Source organism: Mus caroli, unplaced genomic scaffold (genome assembly GCF_978045245.1).
Source record: "Mus caroli unplaced genomic scaffold, Mus_caroli_1 scaffold_4, whole genome shotgun sequence".
Taxonomy (NCBI): domain Eukaryota; kingdom Metazoa; phylum Chordata; class Mammalia; order Rodentia; family Muridae; genus Mus; species Mus caroli.
The window spans coordinates 108,855,478-108,882,528 of NW_028227259.1; the positions used below are offsets into that span (position 1 = coordinate 108,855,478).

The window sequence follows — 27,051 nt, forward strand, 5'->3', positions numbered from 1 at the left end:
TCAGCTGGGCAGTGGTGGTGTATGCCTTTAATCCCAGCACTTGGGAGGCAAGGCACAGGCAGGCAGATTTCTGAGTTCAAGATCAGCCTGATCTACAAAGTGAGTTCCAGGACAGCTAGGTCTATACAGAGGAACCCTGTCTTGAAAAATAAAAAATTCAAAAACATAAACAAAAAAAGACAATAAAAAATGTCTTTTAAAAAGTTAATCCAGTTTGCCAATTCATTGAAGATTAATACAGCCCACATGCCAGATTCCTTAACCATGCAAATACATGTTCTACATTTTGCAAATTAACTTTCCTATTATGTTTCTCAAGTACGCTGTGAATAGAGGGTGTATGTTTCCATGAGAAGTATTGCTTTGGTGTGTGTGTGTGTGTGTGTGTGTGTGTGTGTGTGTATATAAAATGCCCTATCAGGATATTTTTCCTGCCATGAAAGAAACATATTTTAGTATTTTGTGTATGAAATCTCTGTTTATTTTAATCCTTTTAAAATGAAAATATAATTTTTAACAAAATTAGTGTGTATTGATTTAATCTTACAATAAGTTTACTTTCTCCATCTGTTTTCATTGATATGATTTTGATATATAGCTTAGAACAAAATATGCTGATATGTAAAATCTTTTATGGATATTCAAAATTAAAAAAATAATTATAATGCAAATTGTCAGTTTGAGTTGATGACAAGAAAACCTATATGGAGAGAGAATTTCTCTTTCTGGTGTGGCCTGGCCTCTTTCTAATACAACTTCCTTACCAGTTTTTGGTCAGGAGGGACATGGATGGGAAAGCAAAAGCAGAGGAGACCGTCTTCAGACTTCCTTATCACAGATTGTCCTCTCAAGAGCAAAAAATCTGCTCTTTCAGTGGATTTGTGAACTGCTACATCTTAAGAGATACAAAGGAATGGAGAGTCACAGGGATGGAGAGGCAAGGGCAGCAATTGTAGCTGAGGCAGAGTTCTTAGGAGCAGCTCCTTTCCTAACCGGTGTCAGGCTCACTTCATGCTGCTGTGCCCCCACTGCTAACAAAGGCTCAGTCTGTCACCTGTGCTGCTGGGACATCCTGTAGCTGAGCAGTTGTGGTTGTCTTGTAAGTCTTAGTACAGGATCAGACAGAAATTCACTGACTCTTCCTTGAAACTCTTGATAGTCTCTGGACCCAGGTCTAGAATTCCATGCTTCTCTTCTTGTGCATGAATGTCTCCTGTGTCAGCAAAATGCTGTCAAAACCATTATCTCCTTGTAATATCTGTGTGCTTTTAGGAAGCTGGGGTTTTCTACTTCAGGAGAAGCAATACTTGATCTATGTGTTTGCCTTTTGAAGAGAGCAGCATTATAGATTTTAAAAGGAATGATTCCATGAAGTCTACAGAGTTGGATCATAGTGTGACTCTGTAAACTCTCCAAGTTTATTAGGCCTCCATCCTGTATATAAGTATATAAGTATAAGTATATATGGTAGCTTCACATCTCTGGAATGGTTTTGACATCAGCTAAGGTGCCTGACTCAAGTATTTTCTATTGATTGCTATAATATATAAAAAAGTATAAGCATATTTTGAGTACTACCATGTAAATAAAACGGAGAGTTTTTTATTATGCTAAAGAGCAGATTTTATTATTTAACCAAAACACTAAAATAGCCCATGGCATAGTAATTTAGGACACAATATGAATGACATGTACAGTCAGGTCCCCCCAACTCCTCCATGGTTCTTTTTAACACTGTCTTGGCTAGGGAGGCTTTAAAATGTGCACTCTTTAAATTTCCTTTATTAAAGTTATCAAGAAGCCACAATGGGAGAGTTATTTTGGAGAAAAAAAAAATCTTAATGTAAAAGATATCACAAATCCTGGGCCAGGATAAAGAAAAATTCTTCATTTGCCATCTGTGTTCTGTCGGTAAAAAAGTCTCAAACTCTTCTGTAATTTAAAATTATCATAAATTTAATAATGCAACTTCTCCAAAGTGGATCCATTAAAAACTTCAACTCAGTGGGAAGGAGGGTGTTGTGTGAGAAGGGACCTCTAGCTTCAGGTAATTGAGTCAGTACAATGTAGAAATGGCAAGCAAGACTTCATGACTGAAGCAAGGCTTACAAGAAGTGGAGGGCATAGCCCTTGAGGATGAGTCTCCCTGATTTAGAACTCTGTGCTAATAAAGGGTTCCTGTCTGATCTTACATGGGGTAGATCAGTCAATTTCCTGTGGTTAGAGGGTTTCCCAGTTCTGAGCGTCTTTCTGAAATGATTGAAAACATGCTCAAAAACGTCCTTCTGCATAAACCAGCGAGTGCCTGGTTCACAGGAAACAGCAAGAACTGAATGGCTGCAGCATATGCCAGATGCAAAAGAAACTGTTAAGACAACCTTTGAAATTAATCTGCTACTATATTGTTCTTCTTGAACTTAACTATGTGTGAAGGGGTCAGGCAAAGGATTTGATGCTTGGCACCATGAAGAGAGCCTATGAGAGGCTATTGGTGAAGCCTCATTGGAGTGAAACACCCCAGTGTATTGGAGATGTCAGTACCATGGGATAATCACCAAGAACAGCAGCCGTAGTGGAGTGGGTCAACCTGAGTTTAGAGTGCTACAGAGGGCAGAGCTGGAGAAGTGATGCCAGCCTTTAGGAGGAGTCCAAAAGATCAAGTGGAATCCCAGACACTGAAACAAGAAGCTGTGACATTGAAATTGCCTTGGAGACTCAAAAATGTTAAAGATGCTATGCTGAGGAAAGCTGCTAACAGGGAGTGGATCTAGCCCAGGATAAAGCAGTTTGTTGCAGTCAACAAAGATGAAAAAGGAATGGAGATCTGAAGACTGCTTTGACATCAGCCATGGAGATGCAGAGCTTGAAGTTTGCCCTGCTGGTTTCCTGCCTTGCTTTGGAAATTACAGTTAATTAGTTGAATGAATCTCAGAAGAGCCCTTGAACTTTGGACTTTTAACATTGTTGAGACTGCTATAGTCTATGAGGACTTTGAAAGTTGGACTAAATGCATTTGCATTATGCTATGTTTAGTATGGCACCCGTAGACTTGTGTTTTTTAACAAGTCTATGAGGGTCAGAGTGGAATGTAATGATTTGTATATTCTTGGACCAGGGAGTGGCACCATTTGGAGGTGTGCCCTTCTCGGAATAGGTGTGACCTGGTTGGAGTAGATGTGTCAATGTGGGTGTGGGCTTAAGACTCTCACCCCAGTTGCCTGGAAGTCAGTCTTCCACTAGCAGCCTTTTGGATGAAGCTGTAGAACTCTCAGCTCTGGATGCTGTCATGCTCCCACCTTGATGATAATGGACTGAACCTCAGAACCTGTAAGCCAGCCCCAGTTAAGTGTTGTTTTTTTGGTAAGACTTGCCTTGGTCATGGTGTCTGTTCACAACAGTAAAACCCTAACTAAGACACTATGGCATCAGAGACTTGCTAATCTGGAAGACTGCAGAGCCAGTGACTCCATGACTATATGCAGACCATCTGAAGTACTTGAGAGTTTTCTCATCTTCTACTGTTTCCTCTGAAAGCATGGGATTGAAATGGTCAAGGGACACACATCTCCTCTTGTTTTCTGGGAGAAGTTCATAATAGGGGTAAGCATATGGCAGCTGGCACAGCTCAGAGTATCGGTGGGACTGTTTTGACCCGGTGCTTAGCTCCTTGGGGACAGCACTTAGTGGGTCACCTCTTAGGAATCACACTTCCCTTAGTTTTGGATGGCCTGGCCGTCCTGACACCCAGGACTCTCCTTTGAGGTTCTGTTCACGGCTGGCTGTGGCTCTGGACTCTTCCTGGCCAGTCAGTTCCTAGTGCATCCTGGATGACATGGGACACCCCAGCTAGTTGTTCTTCTGAAGGAGCAGGGGACAGAGCCACAGCCTTGCCTAGGGAGGCTGCTGGAGCTGAAATTCTCCCCATTGATCCCTTTAGTGACTGAAACACTTGAAGCCACTGTGAAGAGGATGGCTTTGCACTGACCATGCTTCATTTCTGAGGATGCTGCCTCCATGGCCCGGAACTTTCCATGGCTATCTTCTACAGGCTGGTCTGTCCAAGAAGGCTCAACTGAGGGGCTGGGTATCCTCTTCTGACTTCTTAAGGCCACATGCTGGTTTGTCCGGGTCACCTCCTTGTGACTGCTTTACACTGGCCAGACAAGCACCCAGGGTCCCTGTCCCAGCCCTCATGCTTTGTGCCCTCTGATACAGGGATATCAGGAGTCAGGGTGAGGCCTATCTGTCAAGGATGGCCTTCAGTGGATCTCAATATGAACCTGCAGGCCACGTTGAGCATCATGGAAGCCATGATGTAGAGGTAGGGAAAGTTGATGCACAGCAGCCAAGCCAGGTCAAAGAATATGAGCAGCATGCTGGTCAGCCCCTTGTAGAGGACCCCATAGGAGCAGGCAGCAGCTGCGGGCAACAGCTGGATAGCCATTCTGGTGTGACAGAGCCAGGATGCTCCCACTGCCTGGCCACCCTACCTCCCTCTGCCCTATCGCCTAAGACCTCCTCCCCAAGGGCCAGTGCTCAGTGATCTCAGGGAGCAAGGGAGACCAACAGATTGGCAGGTCACTTGGGAGCTGAGCCTCACATCACTCTCCACAAGCTACCACCTGCATTCCGAGCTGGGCTTCAGAGCCTGAATGGAGAAATTTTTAATGATGTCTTGAAAGTATGAGTTATAAAAGGGAAGGAACAGTAAATAAACTATGACATTGGCTTTGTGTTTGTTGAATTACAAATGTACTGATTTTAAAAAAATATTTTGTATAATCATTTATTTGCTTTATGTATATCAGTACACTGTAGTTGTCTTCAGACACATGAGAAGAGGGCATCGATTCTATTGTAGGTGGTGTGAGCCACCATGTGGTTGCTGGGAATTTAACTTTGGAAGAGCAGTCAGTACTTTTATTTTTATTTATTTTTCTTTTCTATTCATTTATTTTTTGTAGAACATGATTTTAATATTTTGAATTGTTAATATTCAATGAACAGAATAGTTATTTTAAGATATATTTCCTTGTTATGTCTCCCTTTTCATTTCTGATTTTATTAATTTGATTAGTGTCTCTGTGCCCTCTGCTTAGTCTGGTTAAGGAATTATCTGTCTTGTTGATTTTCTCAAAGAACCAGCTTCTGGTTTTGTTGACTCTTTGTATGGTTCCTCTTGTTTATGTTTGGTTGATTTCAGCTATGAGTTTGCTTATTTCCCATGGTCTAGTCCTTGTATTTGCTTTTTTTTTTGTTGTTGTAGAGCTTTCTTTCTTTCTTTCTTTTCCTTTTTTTTTTTTCTTTTTTTTTTTTTTTTTTTTGGTTTTTCGAGGCAGGGTTTCTCTGTAGCCCTGGCTGTCCTAAAACTCACTCTATTGAACAGGCTGTCCTCCAACTCAGAAATTTACCTGCCTCTACCTCCCCAGTGCTGGGATTAAATGCGTGAATCACTATGCCCTGCATTCTAGAGTTCTGAGGTATGCTGTCAAGGCTGCTAGTGTAAGCTGTCTCCAGTTTATCTTGGGAGGCACTTAGAGCTATGAGTTTTCCTCTTAGCACTGCTTTCATTGTTTTCCATAAGTTTTGGTATGATGTGTCTTTATTTTTATTACATTCTAAAAAGCCTTTAATTTCTTCCTTTATTTCTTCCTTGACCAAGTAATCATTGAGTAGAGCGTTGTTAAGCTTCCATATGTATGTGTGATTTCTGTTGTTATTGTTGTTATTTAAGACCAGCCTTAGTCTGGTGATCTGGTAGGGTGCATGGGATTATTTCATTCTTCATGTATCTGTTGAGGCCTGTTTTGTGACCAATTGTATGGTCAGTTTTGAAGAAGGTACTGAGAGGTGCTGAGAAGAAGGTATATTCTTTTGCTTTAGGATGAAATGTTTCATAAATATTTGTTAAATCTATTTAGTTCATAATTTCTGTTCATTTCATTGTGTCTCTATTTAGTTCAGTTTCCATAATCTGTCCATTGCTGAGAATGGGTTGTTGATGTCTCCCACTACTATTGTGTGGGGTGCAAAGTTTGCTTTGAACTTAGTAAAGTTTCTTTCCTGAATGTGGGTGCCCTTGCATTTGGAGCATCTATGTTCAGAACTGAGAGTTCATTTTGGTAGACTTTTCTTTTGACCAGTATGAAGTGTCTTTGCTTATCTTCTTAGATAACATTTGGTTGAAAGTTTATTTTATTCTCTATTAGAATGGCTACTTCAGCTTGTTTCTTGGGGTCATTTTCTTGGAAAATTGTTTACCAAAATTTTATTCTAAGGTAGTGTCTTGTCTGTCTTTGTTACTGAGGTGGGTTTCTCGTATGCAACAAAATGCTGGGTCCTGTTTACGTACCCAGTCCGTTTGTCTATGTCTTTTTGGGGGGAATTGAGTCCATTGATGTTAATAGATAGTAATGAAAATTCATGTCACTTCCTGAAATTTTTGTTGTTAGAGATGTAATTATATTTGTGTGGCTATCTTCTTTCGGGTTTGTTGAAAGGTCACTTTCTTGCTTTTTCTAGGGTGTAGTTTCCTCGAGCTTTCCATCTATTATTCTTTATAGAGCAGGAATTATGAAAAGATAAAGTATGAATTTACTTTTGTTATTGAATATCTTGGTTTTTTCCAACTATGGTAATTGGGAGTTTTGCTGGGTATAGTACCCTGGGCTGGCATTTATGTTCTTTCAGGGTCTGTATGACATCTGCCCAGGGTCTTTTAGCTTTCACAGTCTCTGTTGAGAAGTCTGGAATAATTCTGATAGATCTGCATTTATATGTTCCTTGACTTTTTCCCTTACTGCTTTTCATATTCCTTCTTTGTTTACTGCATTTGGTGTTTTGATTATTATGTGACAGGAGGAATTTCTTCTCTAGTTCATTCTACTTGGAGTTCTGCAGGCTTCTTGTATGTTCATGGGCATCGATTTCTTTGGGTTAGGGAAGTTTTCTTCTATAATTTTGTTGAAGATATTTACTGGCCCTTTAAGTTGGGGGGGAGTCTTCACTGTCTTCTATAACTATTCTCTTTAGATTTGGTCTTCTCATTGACTTGGATTTCATCGGGGTTTTGGGTTAGGAGCCTTTTCCTTTTTGCATTTCCTTTGACTGTTGTATCAATGTTTTCTCTGTTATCTTCTGCCCCTGAGATTCTCTCTTCTATCTCTTGTATTCTGCTGGCGAAGCTTGCATCTATGACTCCTGATATGTTTCGTAGGTTTTCTAACTCCAGTGTTTGCTCCCTTTGTCATTTTACCATGACCATGGACATGTGCATGATCATGTCTGTACCCAGCATCCATGTCTTACATCAATCTGAACTACTGGGACACTCAATATTTTACCTTCCAGCCAGAGCCAACCATAATGGACAAATCAATTACCTATGTGCAGTTATTACAGCTTAAGATATTAGAAGTTCTTAGTTCCTGGGTAGGAACTTTTGACAGTTGTTTAAAAAGATGTGATTCCAAACTATCTACTGGATGTTTGTAATTTTTCTCATGGACAAAGGTTACAGCCAGCATTAGCCAGAGAGGTTGCCTGTGCTGTCAACTGTGGTGAATGCAGAGACTCATGTCTGCTCACAGTATAAGGCTACATACAGAACACCCAACTGTTTAACTCCAACCTGGAAACCTATGGGATGCCCTATATAGCTCAGTGCGTTATGGAATATAGGGAGAAAGAGTGCAGGAGCCAGAAGATGAGAAGAAGGAATGGAAATGCAATATTGTGTTCATGCACAGCCAAGGAAACCATGGTCTGTCTCTCAACTCCGCAGCTATCTGCACAAGAGTGGAGACCTCACCAGTACAGTAAGGAACAGTGAGGGGCTCAGTGGGCCCATCCCCCATTCTACTGAACTTTTGGCTACTGGCAGATCTTTGTAGAGAGGTCAGCATGGATTGGACTCAAGTGGAAAGGTTGAAAACCAGGTTCCCACAGACAGCCTTATTTAAACTCTGTGGGTCACAAGAGAACACCAAAGATGTGACTGTAAGAAAATCCTTGTAAAGAAGAATATTTAAATGGTTTGTAAGGAAAATGAGAGAGGAGGTGTCGTGTCCACTCTCGACCAGCAAGAATGACACGACCACCAGTCCTTCTAACAGCAGTTTATTCAGTCCTGTTTCTTCTTGTTTATAGCTCCCCTCGAGCCCTGGGCCTCTCACTCTTAAATACTCTCAGTTCTCATCCACGTACAGCAGGCCACATCACCTCACCAGGTACGCAGCTTCAGCTAATCAGGGCAGCAGGGGCATATCTCCACCAAAATGGACTCGCCAGTGTCCTGGTACACCTGTGCAGCTCTCACGATGGTTGTGGCTTATATTCAGATGTATGAGGAAGTCAGGTGCAAGTCATAAGACTTAGCTGCAGTCCCTTCTTGGGACTGCTGCCACACCTGCTCCCCACAAGGAGGAATGGAGGAGGAATCACAGAAATGCATTATACATGTGTCTTAGAGTTTTACATTTGTGAACAGACACCATGATCAGGACTACCCTTAAAAGACCAGTATTTAATTGGGGCTGGCTTACAGGTGCATAGGTTATCTATTATCATCAAGGCAGGAACATGTCACCATCCAGGCAGGCATGATATAGGAAGAGCTGAGAGTTCTACATCTTCATCTGAAGGCTGCTAGCAGAATACTGGCTTTCAGGAAGGTATGTTGAGCGTCTTAAAGCCCACACTCACAGTGATTCACCTATTCCAACAAGGCCACTCCTCTAAATAGTGCCAATCCCTGGGCCAAGCGTATACAACTCCCGGGCTCTATAGGCTCCTTCAAACCCATGAGACTTTGTGGGCCATATCTACACATAGCATGATAAAAATATGCATTTAGTCCAACTTCCAAAGCACACAAAGTCTAAACTATGTTGTATCAACAATGCAGTATCAACAATGTTAAAACTCCAATGATAAAGGTCTCTTCTGAGATTCATTCAATCACTTAACTGTAATCCCCAAAGTAAGACAGGAAACCCCCCTGCAAATCCAAACTCTACATTTCCATGTCTGAAGTCAAAGCTATAGTATTCAGATCTCCAACTCCATTTTCATCTTTGTTGACTTTGTTGATGTGCTTATACTTTTTTATGTATTATAGCAATCAATAGAAAATACTTGAGTCAGGCACCTTAGCATGCAGTGGGCCTGACACTGGTTAGGAAAGGAGCTACTGCTAAGACCTCTGCCTCAGCTACAACTGCTGTCCTTGCCTCTCCATCCCTGTGACTCTCCATTCCTTTGTATCTCTTAGGATGTAGCAGTTCACAAATCCGCTGAAAGAGCAGATTTCTTGGTCTTGAGAGGACAATCTATGATAAGGAAGTCTGTGGTCTCCTCTGCTTTCCCTTTCCCATCCATGTCCCTCCTGACCAGAAACTGGTAAGGAAGTTGTATTAGAAAGAGGACAGGCCACACCAGAAAGAGAAATTCTCTCTCCATACAGGATTTCTTGTCATCAATTCAAACTGACAATTTGTATTATTATTTTTTTATTTTGTGTATCCATAAAAGATATAACATATCAGTATATTTTCTTCTAAGCTATATATCAAAATCATATCAATAAAAACGGATGGAGAAAGTAAAGTTATTGTAAGATTAAATCAATACACACTAATTTTATTAAAATTTATGTTTTCATTTTAAAAGCATTAGAATAAACAGAGATTTCCTATACAACATACTAAGATATGTTTCTTTCATGGCAGGAAATATATCCCGATAGGGCATTTTATACACACACACACACAAAACACACAAATACACACACACACACACACACACACACCAAAACAATACTTCTCATGGAAACATACAACCTCTATTCACAGTGTATTTGAGAGATATAATGGGAAAGTTAATTTGTAAAATGTAGAACACATATTTGCATGTTTAAGGAATCTGGCACATGGGCTGTATTAATCTTCAATGAATGGCAAACTGGATTAAATTTTTAAAAGACATTTTTAATCGTCTTTTTTTGTTTATGTTTTTTTTTGTTTTGTTTTTGTTTTTGTTTTTCAAGACAGGGTTTCTCTATATAGCCCTGGCTGTCCTGGAACTCACTTTGTAGACCAGGCTGGCCTCGAACTCAGAAATCTGTCTGCCTATGCCTCCCAAATGCTGGGATTAAAGACATACACCATCACTGCCCGGGTGAGATTTTTTACTGTCTGAGACACATGGTGACGCTAATGTGAGTAAACAGGAAAAAAAGTAATAATCACAATGAGAAAGCTGAACCTAATAAAAGTAATTTGAAATCCTGCTAATGTGATTAACCAACAAATACAATAAGACACCTTTTGACAAACAAATGTTGAGAGAAATATTGTTGGTATTACTAACCTAATAAAAGTACAGCAAGATTAAATCTATGTCTAAATGACTTATTTCAAAATTGATGCCAAAGGTGTATTAGAAATTGTGTAGTCAAGCACTGTCCCCTGAAGAACAAGGGATAAACAGTTTCATTATTTATGGATGACAGAAACTTTTTCCAACTAAATTATAAAAACAACTCTAGTAAGATGTCTAAGTCATCAAGACATTAAGAAGAATTAATAGCACTCATTTACACAGTCATCATTACAAATGAACAGCTTTGGAGGGCCCAGAGCACAGTGTGAATATATGCAATGTTGGCACATGTATCTAAAAATATCAATATTCTACATTATGTCAAGGTAATTCTTCTTGAATCTAATGTATGTTCTATTATTCTGGAGTGGTAGCTCAGAGAGTAACAGCAATTAGTGCTTCTCCACAGGGCGCTGGCTCAGTTATAGTAGGCATGCTCAAAGGGTGATTCATGACATTCTGCAATACTAGTTCTAGTTGATCTGAAACGTCCTCTGGCATGTAGTTCACAGGTCTACATGTAAGCAAAATTCCATAGATATAAAATACAAACAGGTAATAATGTAAGGCTACAGCATTAAGAAGTAGATCGTAAGGAGTTCAAATCAGTGATAAATTAGGTTCATAATACATTCTATAGCACTCTGATGATTTCCCAAAGGAGCACAACATTGTCAATAAATGCAGAGATATCAATTAAGCAATTGCACAGAAAACAACATAGGGCTGGTTAACACACATACCATGAAGTAGACTGAAATAATACTCAAACACTTACTCATTTATATGTATGATGTGAAATCTCAGAGAAACTCAGGACAAATGGCTTACTTATTTAACATATAAAAGCAGGTGCTGGCTGCTACTACCTGTAATAAAATCCTGTCTCTTCTGAGCACCTCTCATATCCACCACTTCCCTAAACTTGTTTTTGTCACTGACATTTGATGCCCTACCCATAACTTCCCTTTTCCTGTAAACCCCATGGGTTCCCACAGAACTTGCTTCTCACACTTTCTCCTCACTCTTCAATTTATTTTTAACTCCTTCACTGACAAACTCAAGTCCAAGTGTACTTTGCACAGCTGAGGCTTGGATGTTTCCAGGTGCACATAGTTGTGCTATTGCTTATCCCTTCAATAAAACATTCTTCTCAAACTTGCCTACGAGTTTCATGCCCTCCTTTTCATTCATCTGGTACCAAAAACACGGGAAGAGCATACAGGACTTCCCATTCAAGAGACTCAGTCTATCTGAAACAACTTTCTCATATGACTTGCCTGAGGTGTGTAGGTGGCTGGCTTCTCTCAGTCAACTAGTTTGACTCCAAATTCGAGAGTGCGCCTCTTCTCGCCCTGTTCCAACAATTCAATTCTGGTCATTTATAGTATAAACACCTCACTGGTCCTGACGCCTGCTCCCCCTCTTAGGAACACAACAAGCAACTCTGAGTCTCGGTGGCTTCTGGATGCTGCTGCAATCGATGTGGGCAGGAACAAAGGGACACCTAAGACAGGTAACTTGTCTCAGGAAAACAGCAGGACAGCCTCTTGTGGATATCAACTAAACAAGACATAACATATTCCAATAAAAAACCACAATTCCTCATATCAAAGATAGGCAAGGTCATTAACCAGAGAAAAAGTATGGGATGGTAGACAAAAAAGTTACACGCCTACACACACACACACACAACTCACAGTATCTCTCTGCTGAATGATTCTTTTCATGTAAAAGGAGGAGACTCTGATATGCAAAGTCTTAATCAAGTTGACTACATTCATAAGAGGTCAATCTAGGATTTTAATGCCCTTGAAGACCACATGTGCAAAGGCTTTACCACGTTGTTTACATCGACAGAGATTCTGTGAAGTATGTGTTCTTTTGTGACTCTGAAGATTACTGGTATGTGAAAGCACTTTAACACACTGGTTACATGAATAGCGTTCCTCTCAGTATGTGTCTGGTTACGGCTTTGAGGATGGCTGTGTTGAGCAAAGGCTTAAAACAATGGTTACATTCATAGGGCTTCTATCCAGTCCGTGTCTTTTATGGCATGGAAGAGTACTGTTATGTGAAAACACTTTATGACACTGGGTACATGCATAGTGTCTATTTCCTCTATGTTGTGTCTTTCGGTGGATTTGAAGATAGTGGTGATGAGCAAAGGCTTTATCATATTGGTTACATACATAGAGAGTCTTTCCAGTGTAGGACTTTTTTATGCTTTTCAAGATTAGTGTTTTCTGCAAATGCTTTCCCACAGTGGTTACATGCATAAGGTTTCTCTCCAGTATGTGTCCTCTCATGGCTTTGAAGATGGCTGTGACAAGCAAAGGCTTTACCACATTGGTTACATTCATAGGACTTCTCTCCAGTATGTGATTTTTTTATGTGTTTGGAGAAGGCTGAGGTATGAAAAGGCTTTACCACATTGGTTACATGCGCAGGGTTTCTCTTCAGCATGTGTCCTTCTATGAATCTTAAGATAACTGTGATATGCAAAGGCTTTTCCACAGTGGTTACACTCATAGGGCTTCTCTCCAGTGTTTTCTTTTATGACTCTGTAAATGACTATTCTGTGCAAAAGATTTGCCACATTGTTTACATTCATAAGGCTTCTCTCCAGTATGTGTTCTTCTATGAACCTTAAGATTACTGTGACATGCAAAGGCTTTACCACAGTGGTTACATTCATAGGGCTTCTCTCCAGTATGTGTTCTTTTATGACTCTGAAGATCACACTGATATGCAAAGGCTTTACCACAGTAGTTACATTCATAGGGTTTCTCTCCAGTATGTGTTCTTCTATGAACCTTAAGATTACTGTGATATGCAAAGACTTTACCACAGTGGTTACATTCATAGGGCTTCTCTCCAGTATGTGTTCTTTTATGACTCTGAAGATCACACTGATATGCAAAGGCTTTACCACAGTAGTTACATTCATAGGGTTTCTCTCCAGTATGTGTTCTTCTATGAACCTTAAGATTACTGTGATATGCAAAGACATTACCACAGTGGTTACATTCATAGGGCTTCTCTCCAGTATGTGTTCTTTTATGCCTTTGAAGATCACCGTGATATGCAAATTCTTTACCACATTGGCTACACTTAAAAAGCTTTTCTCCAGTATGTGTCCTTTCATGGCTGTGAAGAAGGCAGTGACGAGCAAAGGCTTTACCACAGTGGTTACATTCATAGGGCTTCTCCCCAGTATGTGTTCTTTTATGCCTTTGATGATCACAGTGATATGAAAAGGCTTTACCACAGTGGTTACATTCATAGGGTTTCTCTCCAGTATGTGTTCTTTTATGAATCTGTAAATAATTACTCCTTGCAAAAGATTTACCACATTGTTTACATTCATAAGGCTTCTCTCCAGTATGTGTTCTTTTATAACGCTGTAAATACCTATTCTGTGCAAAAGATTTGCCACATTGTTTGCATTCATAGGGCTTCTCTCCAGTATGTGTTTTTTTATGCCTTTGAAGATCACTATGATATGTAAAGGCTTTACAACAGTGGCTACATTCATAGGGATTATCTTTAGTATCTGTTCTTTTATGGCTTTGCAGATGGCTGTGGCATGCACAGGATTTACTAAGTGTGTTACAGTCACAGGGTTTATCCCCTTCGCGTGTTCTTCTATGCATTTGAACACCAGTATAAAGTACAAAGGCTCCAGTAAGCATTCCTTTATATATCTGAGCATAATTGTGACTTGAAAGCACTTCATTACATTGCACACTTTCATAGCTTTTCTCTCCAGTATGAGTTCTGTCTTCCATTTGAAGACGCCTATGACATACAAAATCATTAGCATTTTGCATATATTCAGAAATTTTCTCTACATTATAAATTCTTTTATGCCTGTAGATGCAATTGTCACTTTTGAAAGGTTTACCCATGTATTATAGTAATGAATCTTTTAATATGTATTAATTAATTTACAGTGTTTTCTAAATGGAAATAGAAATCAGATATAATAAGGATTCATCACTTTTTTTATATCCATGGTGTTTTCTTTCATTATGGGTTTAATTAAATATTTGAAGATAATGGTGATTGTAAAAGCATTTATATCATGGCTCACATTCATGGCAATCTTTTCTTATATGGGCTTTTTCACATACTTAACAAAACCTGCAAGCACTCAGAGCTTTACAACAATGACTGCATTCATAAATTTTCCTGTAGATTAAGCCGTATTATATTTGGACAGTGAACAAGTAAAAAACAGAAAATTTCTACATTACTAATACTCCTGGGAATCTTTTGTAGTGTGTTTGTTGATTTACTCCTAATGAAGTTGGAAAATCAATTAACTGTAAAATCATATCTCGTTCAACAAATATACTCTAAGTGGCGATAACAAGATATCTTCTAGCTGTCTTTGGAGAAAAAGACATTCAGTGTTTCTGTCAATATCTTTAATAAATAGGGCCTGAATCCTTTATATAAGATAGGCATAGATAGATAGATAGATAGATAGATAGATAGATAGATAGATAGACAGATATGTGCCTTATAATATACTTAAAGTTTGAATTTTTATTCTCCAGAGACATGTGAGGTATTTCTATGAAGCTTTCTATTCAACTTTCTCAATCATTATAAACTTCCACTATCACTAAACTTAACTACCTTTCTACAAGTACATGAGTTACATATGTGTTACTGTGAACTATTTGTTTATGAGAAGTTTTTGGATATATACACATCATACGATCAAAGTGTATACAATTTTGCAATATCTAAGAAGTATAAGACTAAACCGTGTGGCAGATATGCATTTTAGTGCCAATGTGGCTCTTCTTGAAATAGTTCTATCTGTTTAGGCAGTATTCTATATTGCAGAATTCCCTGGCAACTGAAATAGAGTACCTGACATAGAGGTAAATGCATTTGTGAGAATTTAATACTCAGTATCTTATGCTTATTTACATATACTGTTGCCTTGAACGAAAATTTCAAGAACACATGAAGATTTCTTCTGAGGCACATTTGGATCAGCATGTAAATAAAAATTACCTTCCACTTCTTCTAGTAGTTTGAGAATTTTCTTCATCACTGTGGTCTTCCCAATAATAGTCTAAAACATAGTACCAGAAAATGCATGATGTATTATTGGAATTGAGGCAAAGGTTTAACGTACTATCTTCAGTGAACCTTAGAACCATGTCTGATTCATTCACCTCATTCTTGCTTCTCAATGTAAATTATAGAACAGCATCCTCATCAACAAAAGAAGCAAGCAAAAAGACAGACAAACATTCAAACCAAAGGAAACAGTTTCCCTCAAATTTATAAAGGAAAACCGCATGAACAGTCTTACCTATAGCTCTGAGGTTCCTGTAGGTCTCCAGCATCACATCCTTGTAGAGACTCTTCTGGGAAGGATCCAGCAAAGCCCATTCTTCCCGAGTAAAGTTCACATGCACATCCTCATATGTCACTGCATTCTAGAACATCCCATACAACATGATTATAGTAGAAAGCATGGTGCTCACATATTGGACATATATTTCATTGACAATGTATTCAAATTATTCTCCCTTTTCCTCCATCCTAACACAGAAGTTATAATGTAATCTCAATGTCATTTCAGACAGAAACTGAAATATGAGGTTCACATCTTGCATTTCCTCACCTTTTGAATGGGACATGCATTTGCAAGAAGAGTACCAATTAACAGATATAAAGAGACAAGCAAACAGATCAACCACACTACGTAGGCACCATAGATTCTGTATGAATATTACAAACTACAAAAAGCAAGGAACTCTCAATTCTGAACACCTATGCTCCAAATACAAGGGCAACCATTTTCATAATACAAACTTTACTAGAGCTCAAAGTGCACATTGCACCTCACACAATAACAGTGAGAGACTTCAACACCCCACTCTCAGCAATGGACAGATCATGGAAACAGAAACTAAACAGAGACACAGTGAAAATAACAGAAGTTATGAAACAAACATTTCATCCTAAAGGCAAAGAATATACCATCGTCTCAGCACCTCACAGTACCTTCTCCAAAACTGACCATATAATCGGTCACAAAACGGGCTCAACAGATACAAGAAGACTGAAATCATCCCATGCACCCTATCAGATCACCACTGACTAAGGCTGGTCTTAAATACTAACAAAAGCAAAGAAAAGCTCTCATGCACATGGAAGCTTAACAACACTCTACTCAATGATAACTTGGTCAAGGAAGAAATAAAGAAAAAAATTAAAGGCTTTTGAGAATTTAATGAAAATGAAGACACATCATACCAAAACTGATGGGAAACAATGAAAGCAGTGCTAAGAGGAAAATTCATAGCTCTAAGTGCCTCCATAAAGAAACTGGAGAGAGCTTATACCAGCAGCTTGACAGCACACCAGAAAGTTCTAGAACAAAAAGAAGCAAATGCACCCAAGAGGAGTAGCCTGCAGGAAATAATCAAACTCAGTTCTGAAATCAACGAAACAGAACAAAAACAACTATATAAAGAATCAACCAAACCAGGAGCTGGTTCTTTGAGATAATCAACAAGATAGATAAACTCTTAGCGAATTTAACCAGAGGGCACAGAGACAGTATCCAAATTAATAAAATAAGAAATGAAAAAGGAGCCGGGCGTGGTGGCCCACGCCTTTAATCACAGCACTTGGGAGGCAGAGGCAGGCGGATTTCTGAGTTCGAGGCCAGCCTGGTCTACAAAGTGAGTTCCAGGAAAGCCAGAGCTACACAGAGAAACCCTGTCTCGAAAAACCACAAAAAAAAAAAAAAAAAAAAAAAAAGAAATGAAAAAGGAAACATAACAATGAAATATACCTTAAAATAACTATTCTGTTTGTTGAGTATTAACATTTGAAAATATTAAAATCATTCTTACAAACATTATAAAAGTATCATTGATAATATTTCTCACTGTTCTTGAAATTAGCATTTTCTTAATGTTTAACTTCAATGAGTTCTTACTTTTTTGATTTTTATTTATTTATTTATTTATTTATTTATTTATTTATTTATTTATTTTTAGTTTTACATGACAGGGTTTCTCTGTGTAGTCCTGGCTGTCCTGGAACTCACTCTGTATACCAGGCTGGTCTCGAACTCCCAGTTCCGCGTGTCTCTGCCTCTGGAGTACTGGGATTAAAGGTGTGTGTCACCACACCCAGCGAAAATTTTTAAATATACTAACTGATAAAATAATATCTGTCCTAGAAACACTGATAATCTTTTGTAAGTAAACTGATTGTTACATAGTATACAGAGATATATAAGATATTTTAAATACTCACCCACTAAGTCAGGAGGAATCATATAAGGGCTTTTGAAAATATTTTTTAATGATTCATTTTTAAAATTTTATGCTTTTACTATGGTTAATTCCCACAAAATATTATATGTTTTGAGACAATGTAATATTCAACATTAGATTTAGGATCCTCAGGTATGAATAATATTCATTAATGACATCTTTAGTGTATGAAAGGATATAAACATAAAAGTTCAACAATCAATCAATTTCCCAATTTTTCAGAAAACTGAGGAGAGTAGTACCTCAATACCCAGCAATACCACTCCTTGGTATATACACAAAAGATACTCCAACATTCCACAAGTACCCTTGAGGAACTATGTTCATAGCTACTTTAATCATAAGAGCAAGAAAATCAAATAACCTAGATGTCCCTAACTAAGGAATGGAAAAAAGTAATGTACATCTAGACAATGTAGTAATATTCAGCTATGGAAAAAAAAGATACTATGAGGTTTGCTATCCAATGGAGGAAACTTGAGAACAGCATCCTTGCCAAGGGAATGCAGTATCAAATTGACCTTCTTGATATGTTCTCATTTACACGTAAATATTAGCCAAAAAATATACTTACCAAACTATACCACACAGAACCAAAAGTTAATAAGCAAGAAAGCAGGCCCAAGTAAGTAGGATATTTGAATCTCACTCAGAGGGGGAATCTAAGTCATAAAAGCCAGATGGAGGGAGGGGCATTGGACTGGCAGAGGATGGAAAGTGAACAGTCTGTACAGGATCAGTTTTGGGGAAAGACAGGAGAGATGACTAGATGGCCATGAATATGAATAGAAATCTGCAACTGAGCCAGGTGTGGTGGCACACGCCTTTAATCCCAGTACTTGGAAGGCAGAGGCAGTCGGATTTCTGAGTTCGAGGCCAGCTTGGTCGACAAAGTGAGCTCCAGGACAGCCAGGGCTATACAGAAAAACCCTGTCTCAAAAAGAAAACAAAAACAAAAACAAAAAAGAGAAATCTGCAACTGATGGGGGTGAAGAGGTGGCGGGCATTTCCAAAAAGAGACAGAGACCTGGCGGAAGACAAGCTCTCAAGAATCAATGCGGATAGCGGGGCATAGTAGCACACTCCTTTAATCCCAGCACTAAGGAGGCAGAGGCAGGCAGATTTCTGAGTTCGAGGCCAGCCTGGTCTACAAAGGGAGTTCCAGGACAGCCAGGGCTATACAGAGAAACCCTGTCTCAAAAAACAAACAAAAAAACTAACTAACTAAAGAATCAATGGGGATGACCTCATCTGTGACTCACTACAATGGGGATTTTGATCATGCAGAGGACACTTCCTCGTGCCAAGCAGGAACCCCAATGGAGCAGTAGAGACACCAACCATGTCACGAAAAATTTCAACCCAAAATTTACCCCGTGAAAAATAAATGTGTGCATGGGGAATGGAGGAAAGACTGAGGGCATAGCCTAACAATTACAAGCACAAATTGAGACCCATCCCATGGGTAAGCACCAGTCCCGAACACTATTAATAGTACTCTGCTATGCTTACAGTCAGGAGTATGCTGTCCTCTGAGTGGCTCCACCCTTAGGCTGGTTCATACATAGACAGATACCCACAGCCAAACAGTAGATGGGGTTTGGGGATTCTATTGGAAGAATAGGAGCCAGTATTACAGACCTCCCAGGAGACAGGAACTCTATAGGAAGACCAACTGAGTCAAGTAACTTTTATTGTTCTCAGAGTCTGAACCCTCAACTAAAAAACATACATGGGCTGGATCTAGGCTTCCATGCTCATTTGTCGGAGATGTGCAGCTTTGCCATCATGTGGGTCCTAAACAACTGGAACTGGGGATATGCAAACAGATGTTGCCTATATATAAGATTGGTTCTTGTAGCCAAACTGCCTTATCTGACCTCAGTGCAATAGAAAGTGTGTATCCTTTCAGTGACTAGTTGCCAGAGATGGGGGATAACCAAAGGGGCCTCCACCGGTGAGAGGAGAATGGGATGAGAGCATGGGGGAAGAATTATAAGAGGGTGTGACAGGAGGGGGCAGCAAGCATGAGGTAAATTGAATAACTTAAAGAGATAAAATTATAGTTTAAAAAAGAAAAAATATAATGAGCACCCTTGTTAGAATCACTCAGGCATTTAATCTCAACACTAGGTAGACAAAAAATAGCATATTTCATGGAGTTGGATGTTAGCCTGGTCTATGTGATCAGTTCTCAGACAGCCAGATATATATATTAAGAACTTGTATGCCATGCAAAGTCAACCAAATAAACTACAAAGAAGTAAAGAACTCAGAGGCCATTACTAAAGTGCTTGAAAAGAATTATACATTCACCACACTGTCACTGTAGACAACCTAGATGTCCCTGAACTAAAGAATGCATTCAGAAAATGAGGCATATTAACACATTAGAATATTACAAAAATGGTAGTAATTAAAAAGTGAGAATATAGGTGAGCATGTGTCCTTCTGGGTTGCTGCATGGAGTATCTTTTTCATGTATGCCCAAGACTGATAGAGCTTGGTCTTGAGGTAGTTGGATTCTGTCTTAGGGTTTTACTGTTGTGAACAGACACCATGACCAAGACATGTCTTAATAAAACAACACTTAATTCGGGCTGGCTGACAGATTCAGAGGTTCAGTCCATTATCATTAAGGTGGGTGCATGGCAGTATCCAGGCAGGCATGGCGCAGGTAGAGCTGAGAGTTCTACATCTTCATCCAAAGGCTGCTAGTGGAAGACTGACTTCTAGGTAACTAGGGTGAGGATCTTATACCCACACCCACAGTGACACACCCATTCCAACCAGGTCACACCTATTTCAGCAAATGGCGGAGAAACACTTAAGGAAATAGTCACCATCCTTAGTCATTATGGAATTGCAAGTGATAACTAATTTGTGATTCCATATGAAACATGCCAGAATGGTTACGAAGAATAACACAAATAATTTTCATGTTAGAGAGAATATGAAGCAAGTGTGCTGCCCTCTACTGCTTGTAGGCGTACAGACAAATATAGCCAATGTGGAAATCTGTATCATGACTCCTCAGAAATCTGGGAATCCAACTACCTCAAGACCAAGCTATATCAGTCTTGGGCATATATGAACAAGGTACTCCATGCAGCAACCCAGAAGGACACATTCTCACCTATATTCATAATAGCATTGTTTGTACTAGTCAGGAGGTAAAAACAACACAGGTATCCCCCTGAGGAAGATCAGATAAAGAAAATGTGGCTTGTCTGTATAACACAGTATGAATCAGCTGCTAAAACTATGGTAACTTAAAATGAATCCATGACAACAGGCTGATGACTGGAACTACAGTAAAAACATCCTACCTGAGGTAACCCAGACTTAGAATGACGGAAGACTTATACTTTCCCTGACATGTGGATATTAGCTCTTAGGTAAAGTTTAATCTACGTATCCTCCACAGACCCGGAGAGGTTATGTAAAGAGAAGAGTTGTAGAGGGGACACACACATTTCTGGAAAGCAGAAATAGAAGAGACTTTCTTGGTAGACTGAGGTAAATGGGAAAAAAAGTGGTAGGGATCCTTTGGAGTGAGGATGTAGGGAGAGAGTTCAGGGAGACAGAGCTGGGATTAGGGGACAATTGCAGGTTTGTAAAGGAACAAAGTGCCCTGGGAACTTTCAGGGAACTCTGAGGGTGACACTGGTGACCATTCCTACTAATTCAGGACAAAGTCTTAACTGGTCATCCTTTATAGGCAGCATGGATTCTGTGTTGGGAACAGGTTATGTTTCACCGATTTGTGAGCCATGGATGGCTCAAAACTACCCATGTTGAATACATGTAAAACATGTTTCTCTCTGCAACCAGACCAAAGGGACACAGTGTTTTGGACAACATTCACACAACCAGCTAAATGTGAAAATCAAGTTTGTGCAGGTTTGGAGCCTTTACCCCTATGTTCTAATTTCTTTGTGGAGACAAGAGAGTCCACAGGCCAAAAAAGAAAATCTTGAAACTGATGCAAGCTATAAAACCTTCATATACACACTCCTGCCTGTAAAATGTGCTGAGCCTAATTGATATTGAACCTTTTTGAGTGGCCAATCATTATTGGGTTTAACTTGAGGAGATGCACATCAGAGGGAACCCAATCCTTACATGTCCAGGGTTTTCAGAAAAGACTTAAAGACTTAAATAGGAAAAATGGGGATTGCATGGGTCTCACCCAGGTCCTCTGCTTCTATGTTATGGTGCTTAGCTTGGTGATGTGTGGTAACCCTAACACTGGGAGGAAGTATGGCTCTGACTCTTTTGCTTGATCTTGATGTTCTTTTCTTCCTATTGGCTTGCCATGGACAGCCCCAAAATGAGGGCTTTCAACATGCCTCTCTGTCTTGTTTTGTTCTGCTTGGCTCTCCTCTCCTTGCAACCTGCTCTCCTCTACAGAGAAAACAGAATGAGAGGGAATCTGTGGAGAGGAGGATAGAGGAGGTGGCAGGGTAACTGGAAGGAATGCAGGGAGAAGAAACTGTAGACCTGATATACTGTATGAGGGGAGAAGAATCTAGTTTCAATGAAAAATTAATTGAATTATTACTTGAATGAAAAGGTAAAGAGCTGGGAAATGGTGGCGCACACCTTTTTTTTCCAGAACTTGGGAGGCAGAGGCAAGTGGACTTTTGAGTTCCAAGCCAGCCTGGTCTACAGAGTGAGTTCCAGGACAGCCAGGACTATACAGAGAAACAATGTCTCGAAAAACATAAACAACAACAAAAGAAAAAAAAAAGGAAAAGTAAAAAGATGGGAAAATGCAAAGGAGAGAAACAATGAAGAAAGAAAATCAAAATGATGAAGACTAGGAGAGCATGATTTTTGACAGATACATTTCTCATGCTCTTTCTGAAGAGGATGATCGTCACAGAAGAGTTCATGCCAAGCCTGTGTGTGTGTGTGTGTGTGTGTGTGTGTGTGTGCGCGCTTATTGGATATCGATATTACAATTATCTATTACACTTAACAGACACTCCTGGGCAAAAATATTAAATGTTGGGCTGGAGAGATGGCTCAGAGGTGAAGAGAACTGGCTGTTCTTCCAACTGAGTTCAATTCCCAGCAACCATAGGTTAGGTCACAATCATGTATAATGAGATCAGGTGCCCTCTCCTGGCTTGCATACATACATGCAGGCAATGCACTGTATACATTAAAAAAAAAAAAAAAAAGAATGAAAATAAATAAATAAATAAAATAAAATCTTTTTAAAAATCTCTTAAATATTTACAAACATATTCTCAAAAAAAAAAAAATGTGTGGCCACCTAAGCCTGGTTATTTACTCAGAAGAATTGAAATGGGTCACTTTTCTAAAGTATTGCACTTTTGTTCAATGATCATTTATTGCCATTATTTAAATTCAAACAAAATCAATTCAGTCTGTTTCTTAACCTCATTTTTAATTTGATCCACTGTGACTCACGGGCAGAAAGTTCTCTTTGCAGCCACATAGAACCACTTTCTGGATTCTTCCAGTATGCTATGTGACCTATTTGCTTCTCAATAACCTGGCAACTCTGGTGTAAAAAGCTTGACACTCACTCTTTCTCCCCTAAATACCAACCAGAAGAACATTATAAAAACATTTTGAACGTGAAAGCTGATGCTACATTCTGTGCTTTCTCCCCCGAATTTTCAATTTCAACCTGTAATGTAGACAAGTCAGCTGAAGCTCTCACATCCATCTGAGAAATAACAGTGTTATAAAAGATTAAAATCAGATGGGAGAAAGAGTCAGCAGGACATTGCTTAAGCTGTCATTCTGTGCTGTTTTTTTTTAAGATTTATTTATTATTTATATGTAAGTACACTGTATCTGTCTTCAGACACACCAGTAGAGGGTCTCAGATGTCATTACAGATGGTTGTAAGCTACTATGTGGTTGCCAGAATTTGAACTCAGGACCTACATAAGAATAGTCAGTGCTCTTACCCACTGACCATCTCTCCAGCCCCATTCTGTGCTGTTTTATGACCAAGAGGGCACTGGTTGTAGGGATCCTTTATAAGGGTATAGTCCCTTAAATGTGACCTTGAACAATGTTACCAATGAGCACATGTGTATTATAAACAAAACAAAACAAAAAAAACCCTCACAAACTCCAACAACAATAACAAAAATCAAAGTGACTTTAAAATGTTAAATTTCTCACTGTCCACCTACTATTCATCCTCCAAACAGTGAGGCCCCATGCTCTACAGATCTCTCTGCATGGGGAAGATCAGAATGGTGGCTATGACTCTGCAGTTTCTCATGCCTCCTTATGACTTCAGGAAAACCCATGCCCTTTAGAACTCTCAAAGAAAACAACTTAGAAGAGCCATTTAATGTCTGCTTCCTGCCAAGCACCATGAACACATGAAAAACCTCTGAAACTCAGATCTACTTTAGAACCCTGGAGTTAATTTCCATGAAACATGCTTTGTGGCTGGTGGTAATAGAACAAGGGACAGATGAATAACAATAGTGACTTTCAAGAAGAGCAGGCCATTCCCTGCTGAGGAAATGCCATCAATAAGATAATGTACGATCTTGTCATTATGTGTAATATTAGCTGCTGATCTATAACCTGACACACACACAGCTTCTCAGCTGACATAATTACATCAACAAAGTTTGATCCGACAGAACATCCCCAACTTGTATACCCACCAATCTGTACAATTTCTATAAACATGCATGAATTAATAAATGCTGAGGAATTTAAAACAATCACTCACTTTGCCTCAGAATGATGACCCCTGCAGAGGACTCCCTTAAAAATTAGTCTGTGAGCTAGCTCTTGTCTACATTGTTTCACCCTACTGTGTACACAGTAAACCATTCCTCCTGTTCTAGTCTGAAAGCAGAACACATGTTCCACAGGAACGCACTTTTCCTTTCACTGCAAAGGACAGTTAATTACAGAACATGAATGAGTGATTTTAAAAATGCTCTTGTACATACATTTAACATTCGAACTTAGAAAGTCTAATAAAAAGGAAAGCAGGGTCATTGCCCTGGGGAGCATGGGACTGGGATCCATGTGGCAACATGGCATGTCTCAGAAACATTTTTATAAAAGCCTAAATGTGTAGCTGTACAAAATTAACGGATCTTTTGGTTCCTTAAAAACAGAGACATATTGAAAGAACGTGCTCTCAGTCACCCAACAGATGGGATGCCTTTTACAAGTAGACAAAATTAACTCCAAATGAATCACAAGAAAAAATGATAGATAGAGGAGAAGAGCTTGTAGACTCTACTAGAGGAACCAGCCTGCCTGCCACTGGCATCCTGTTAAGGATGTTTCTATACACAAGCCCCTCTCCAACTGCTTTGTGCAGATTCAGCCGAAATAGGGAAGTTATACAGATGCCACTGCTGGGTCCAGGAATGGCTAACGCCAAGGGACCTCGCAAGCGGCTGCTTAAAGCTGCTGGTTCCCGCCCAGCCCCTAGCAGGACCCACCACAATGGCTCCCACTCCTCACCTTTGTGGGCAGTGAGCATATGCTGGCCATGTTGCAACTTCAGAGCTTATTTAGCCTTCCCTCAGTACTCAGCAGTTGAGGTCAAAGCACAACACACCAATTCACTTAAACTCTCACAATAGCATGGAACCTGCCACGTGATTTCGGGAAGAAAGGTCCTCCTATTCTGACTGGATGGAGCATATGGGGGCTCTGATTGGTCAGTGAATCTGTCAATTCATTTATTCACTTCCGCTGGGCTCAGCCTCTTTTGGCTCCGAACCAAGGAATATCTGACTGTTCTTTCCTTTCTGCAGCGTGGCTGGTTCTGGGTTTCAGGGGAAGCCAGGACTCTGCTCAGGGACGGGAAATGCAGTCCATGATGAGGGGCAGGCCAGAGCTGGTTGGGGAGTTCCTGGGCTCTGACAGGTCCCGGGCCTGGGCTGGAGGGTGGGGGTGAGGTTCTGACTCTTGGTCATCCAGACACAGCTGGGAGTCCCAGAAGAGCCAAGAACTGAGTCAGGACCCTTGGGGAGCATACCTGTGTGATATGATTTTTAGTTAAGTAACCAGATTGTATTGACAATATTTTAGCCTTGTAAAGAGTAAATTCTAAAGCCTTTTTACAAACGCAAATCTATTCTTTTTGGGTCTCAATCCACCATAAATGTATTTCAAGGCCTCTGTTAATTTCTTTCTGCCTTCCCATGGTGAAGCTCTTTATTATGTGAGGATGACATGAAGTTTTTCTGTTCCATGAATGACAGTGCTTTAAGATCCTTGTCCTAGCTGCCTGGAAGCCAGTCTTCTCCTGACAGCCTTTGTAACAAGAAGTGGAACTCCCAGCTCCTCTGGCCCCCTGCCATCCTGGGATTTGCCATGCACCAGCATTGATGATAATGGAGTGAACCTCTGAATTGTAATCGAGCCCCAATTAAATGTTGTCCTTATGAGAGTGCATTTGTCATGATATCTGTTCACAGCAGTAAAACCATCATTAAAACAGGAAAAATTGAAAGGAGAAAACAAACAGCTAAAGACCATTTCAAAAGACATATCCAAAGACACTACCATTGTTTCCTGTCCCGTGGAACTCCTGTCTGACCTTAGCTGCCATTGTGGGTTGGACATGAGGTGACAGAGAGTCAAGGACACAGACTTCTGGAGCAGACAAGAAAGACAGTGCAAGGTCTCTAAACACTGCTGCAAGCTCCTTTAATTCCCTCCCCCCCCCCATGTTCATTGGTACCAAGAAAGTGTCTGTGAGTATGAATATAAATGCTCAGAAGATACTGTGGAATCACAACTCTTTAAATAATTTTAGACAATTTCCACGATTGTACATGTCAGTTGCAGGTTTATTTGCTGGATTTAAAATACAAAATAAAATACAAAATGAAGAGAAAGAAAAAGGTGATTTCTGTTTCTTGTCAGGATAATTCAAACCAATCAGAAATTTAAATATGAAAACATCAAAAATGGTGATCTAACAACATACCCTTTTCTGAAGAGGTAGCAATTGTTCATAATTAATTGCTAAGAGGATAATCATTACAGAAGCTAAAGACAGGTGATTCTCTCACAGACCCCATGATGAGAGTTGGAGCCCCATGATGAGAGATGGAAACCCTGGGTCTCCAAGAATTCCTCACCAGCACATCTGTAAGACAACACACTCCGAGGTAATGTCAAAGTTAATTCAGGATATTTACTGTTGCTTCCAGTTAAAAACACACAGTTAAAACACATTATTAAACATTTCCTGTTATTTAATTGACAATAGTCCTAATATGACTACAATTTTGTTATACATCATGCCATCCATCAATTGTCTTGAATCTGGTATTTTAGTTTATTTCAAAAACAATACAAATGGGGT

The 27,051-nt window shown here is 39.6% G+C and overlaps 1 protein-coding gene and 1 pseudogene across 1 annotated transcript; both read right to left on the reverse strand.

Moving 5' to 3' along the window:
* Positions 1 to 3,417: 3,417 nt before the first annotated feature.
* LOC147005309 (protein FAM220A-like) lies at positions 3,418 to 4,194 on the reverse strand (annotated as a pseudogene).
* An 8,643-nt stretch (positions 4,195 to 12,837) lies between these two features.
* On the reverse strand, positions 12,838 to 25,223 carry LOC147005310 (uncharacterized). Its single transcript, XM_085836941.1, has 5 exons — positions 25,193 to 25,223; positions 16,034 to 16,077; positions 15,719 to 15,845; positions 15,415 to 15,475; positions 12,838 to 14,181 (listed from the first exon to the last, which is right to left on the reverse strand). Exons 1-5 carry the CDS (start codon positions 25,221 to 25,223, stop codon positions 12,909 to 12,911), a joined length of 1,536 nt encoding a protein of 511 aa, XP_085693067.1. The 3' UTR covers positions 12,838 to 12,908.
* Between the last annotated feature and the right edge of the window lie 1,828 nt (positions 25,224 to 27,051).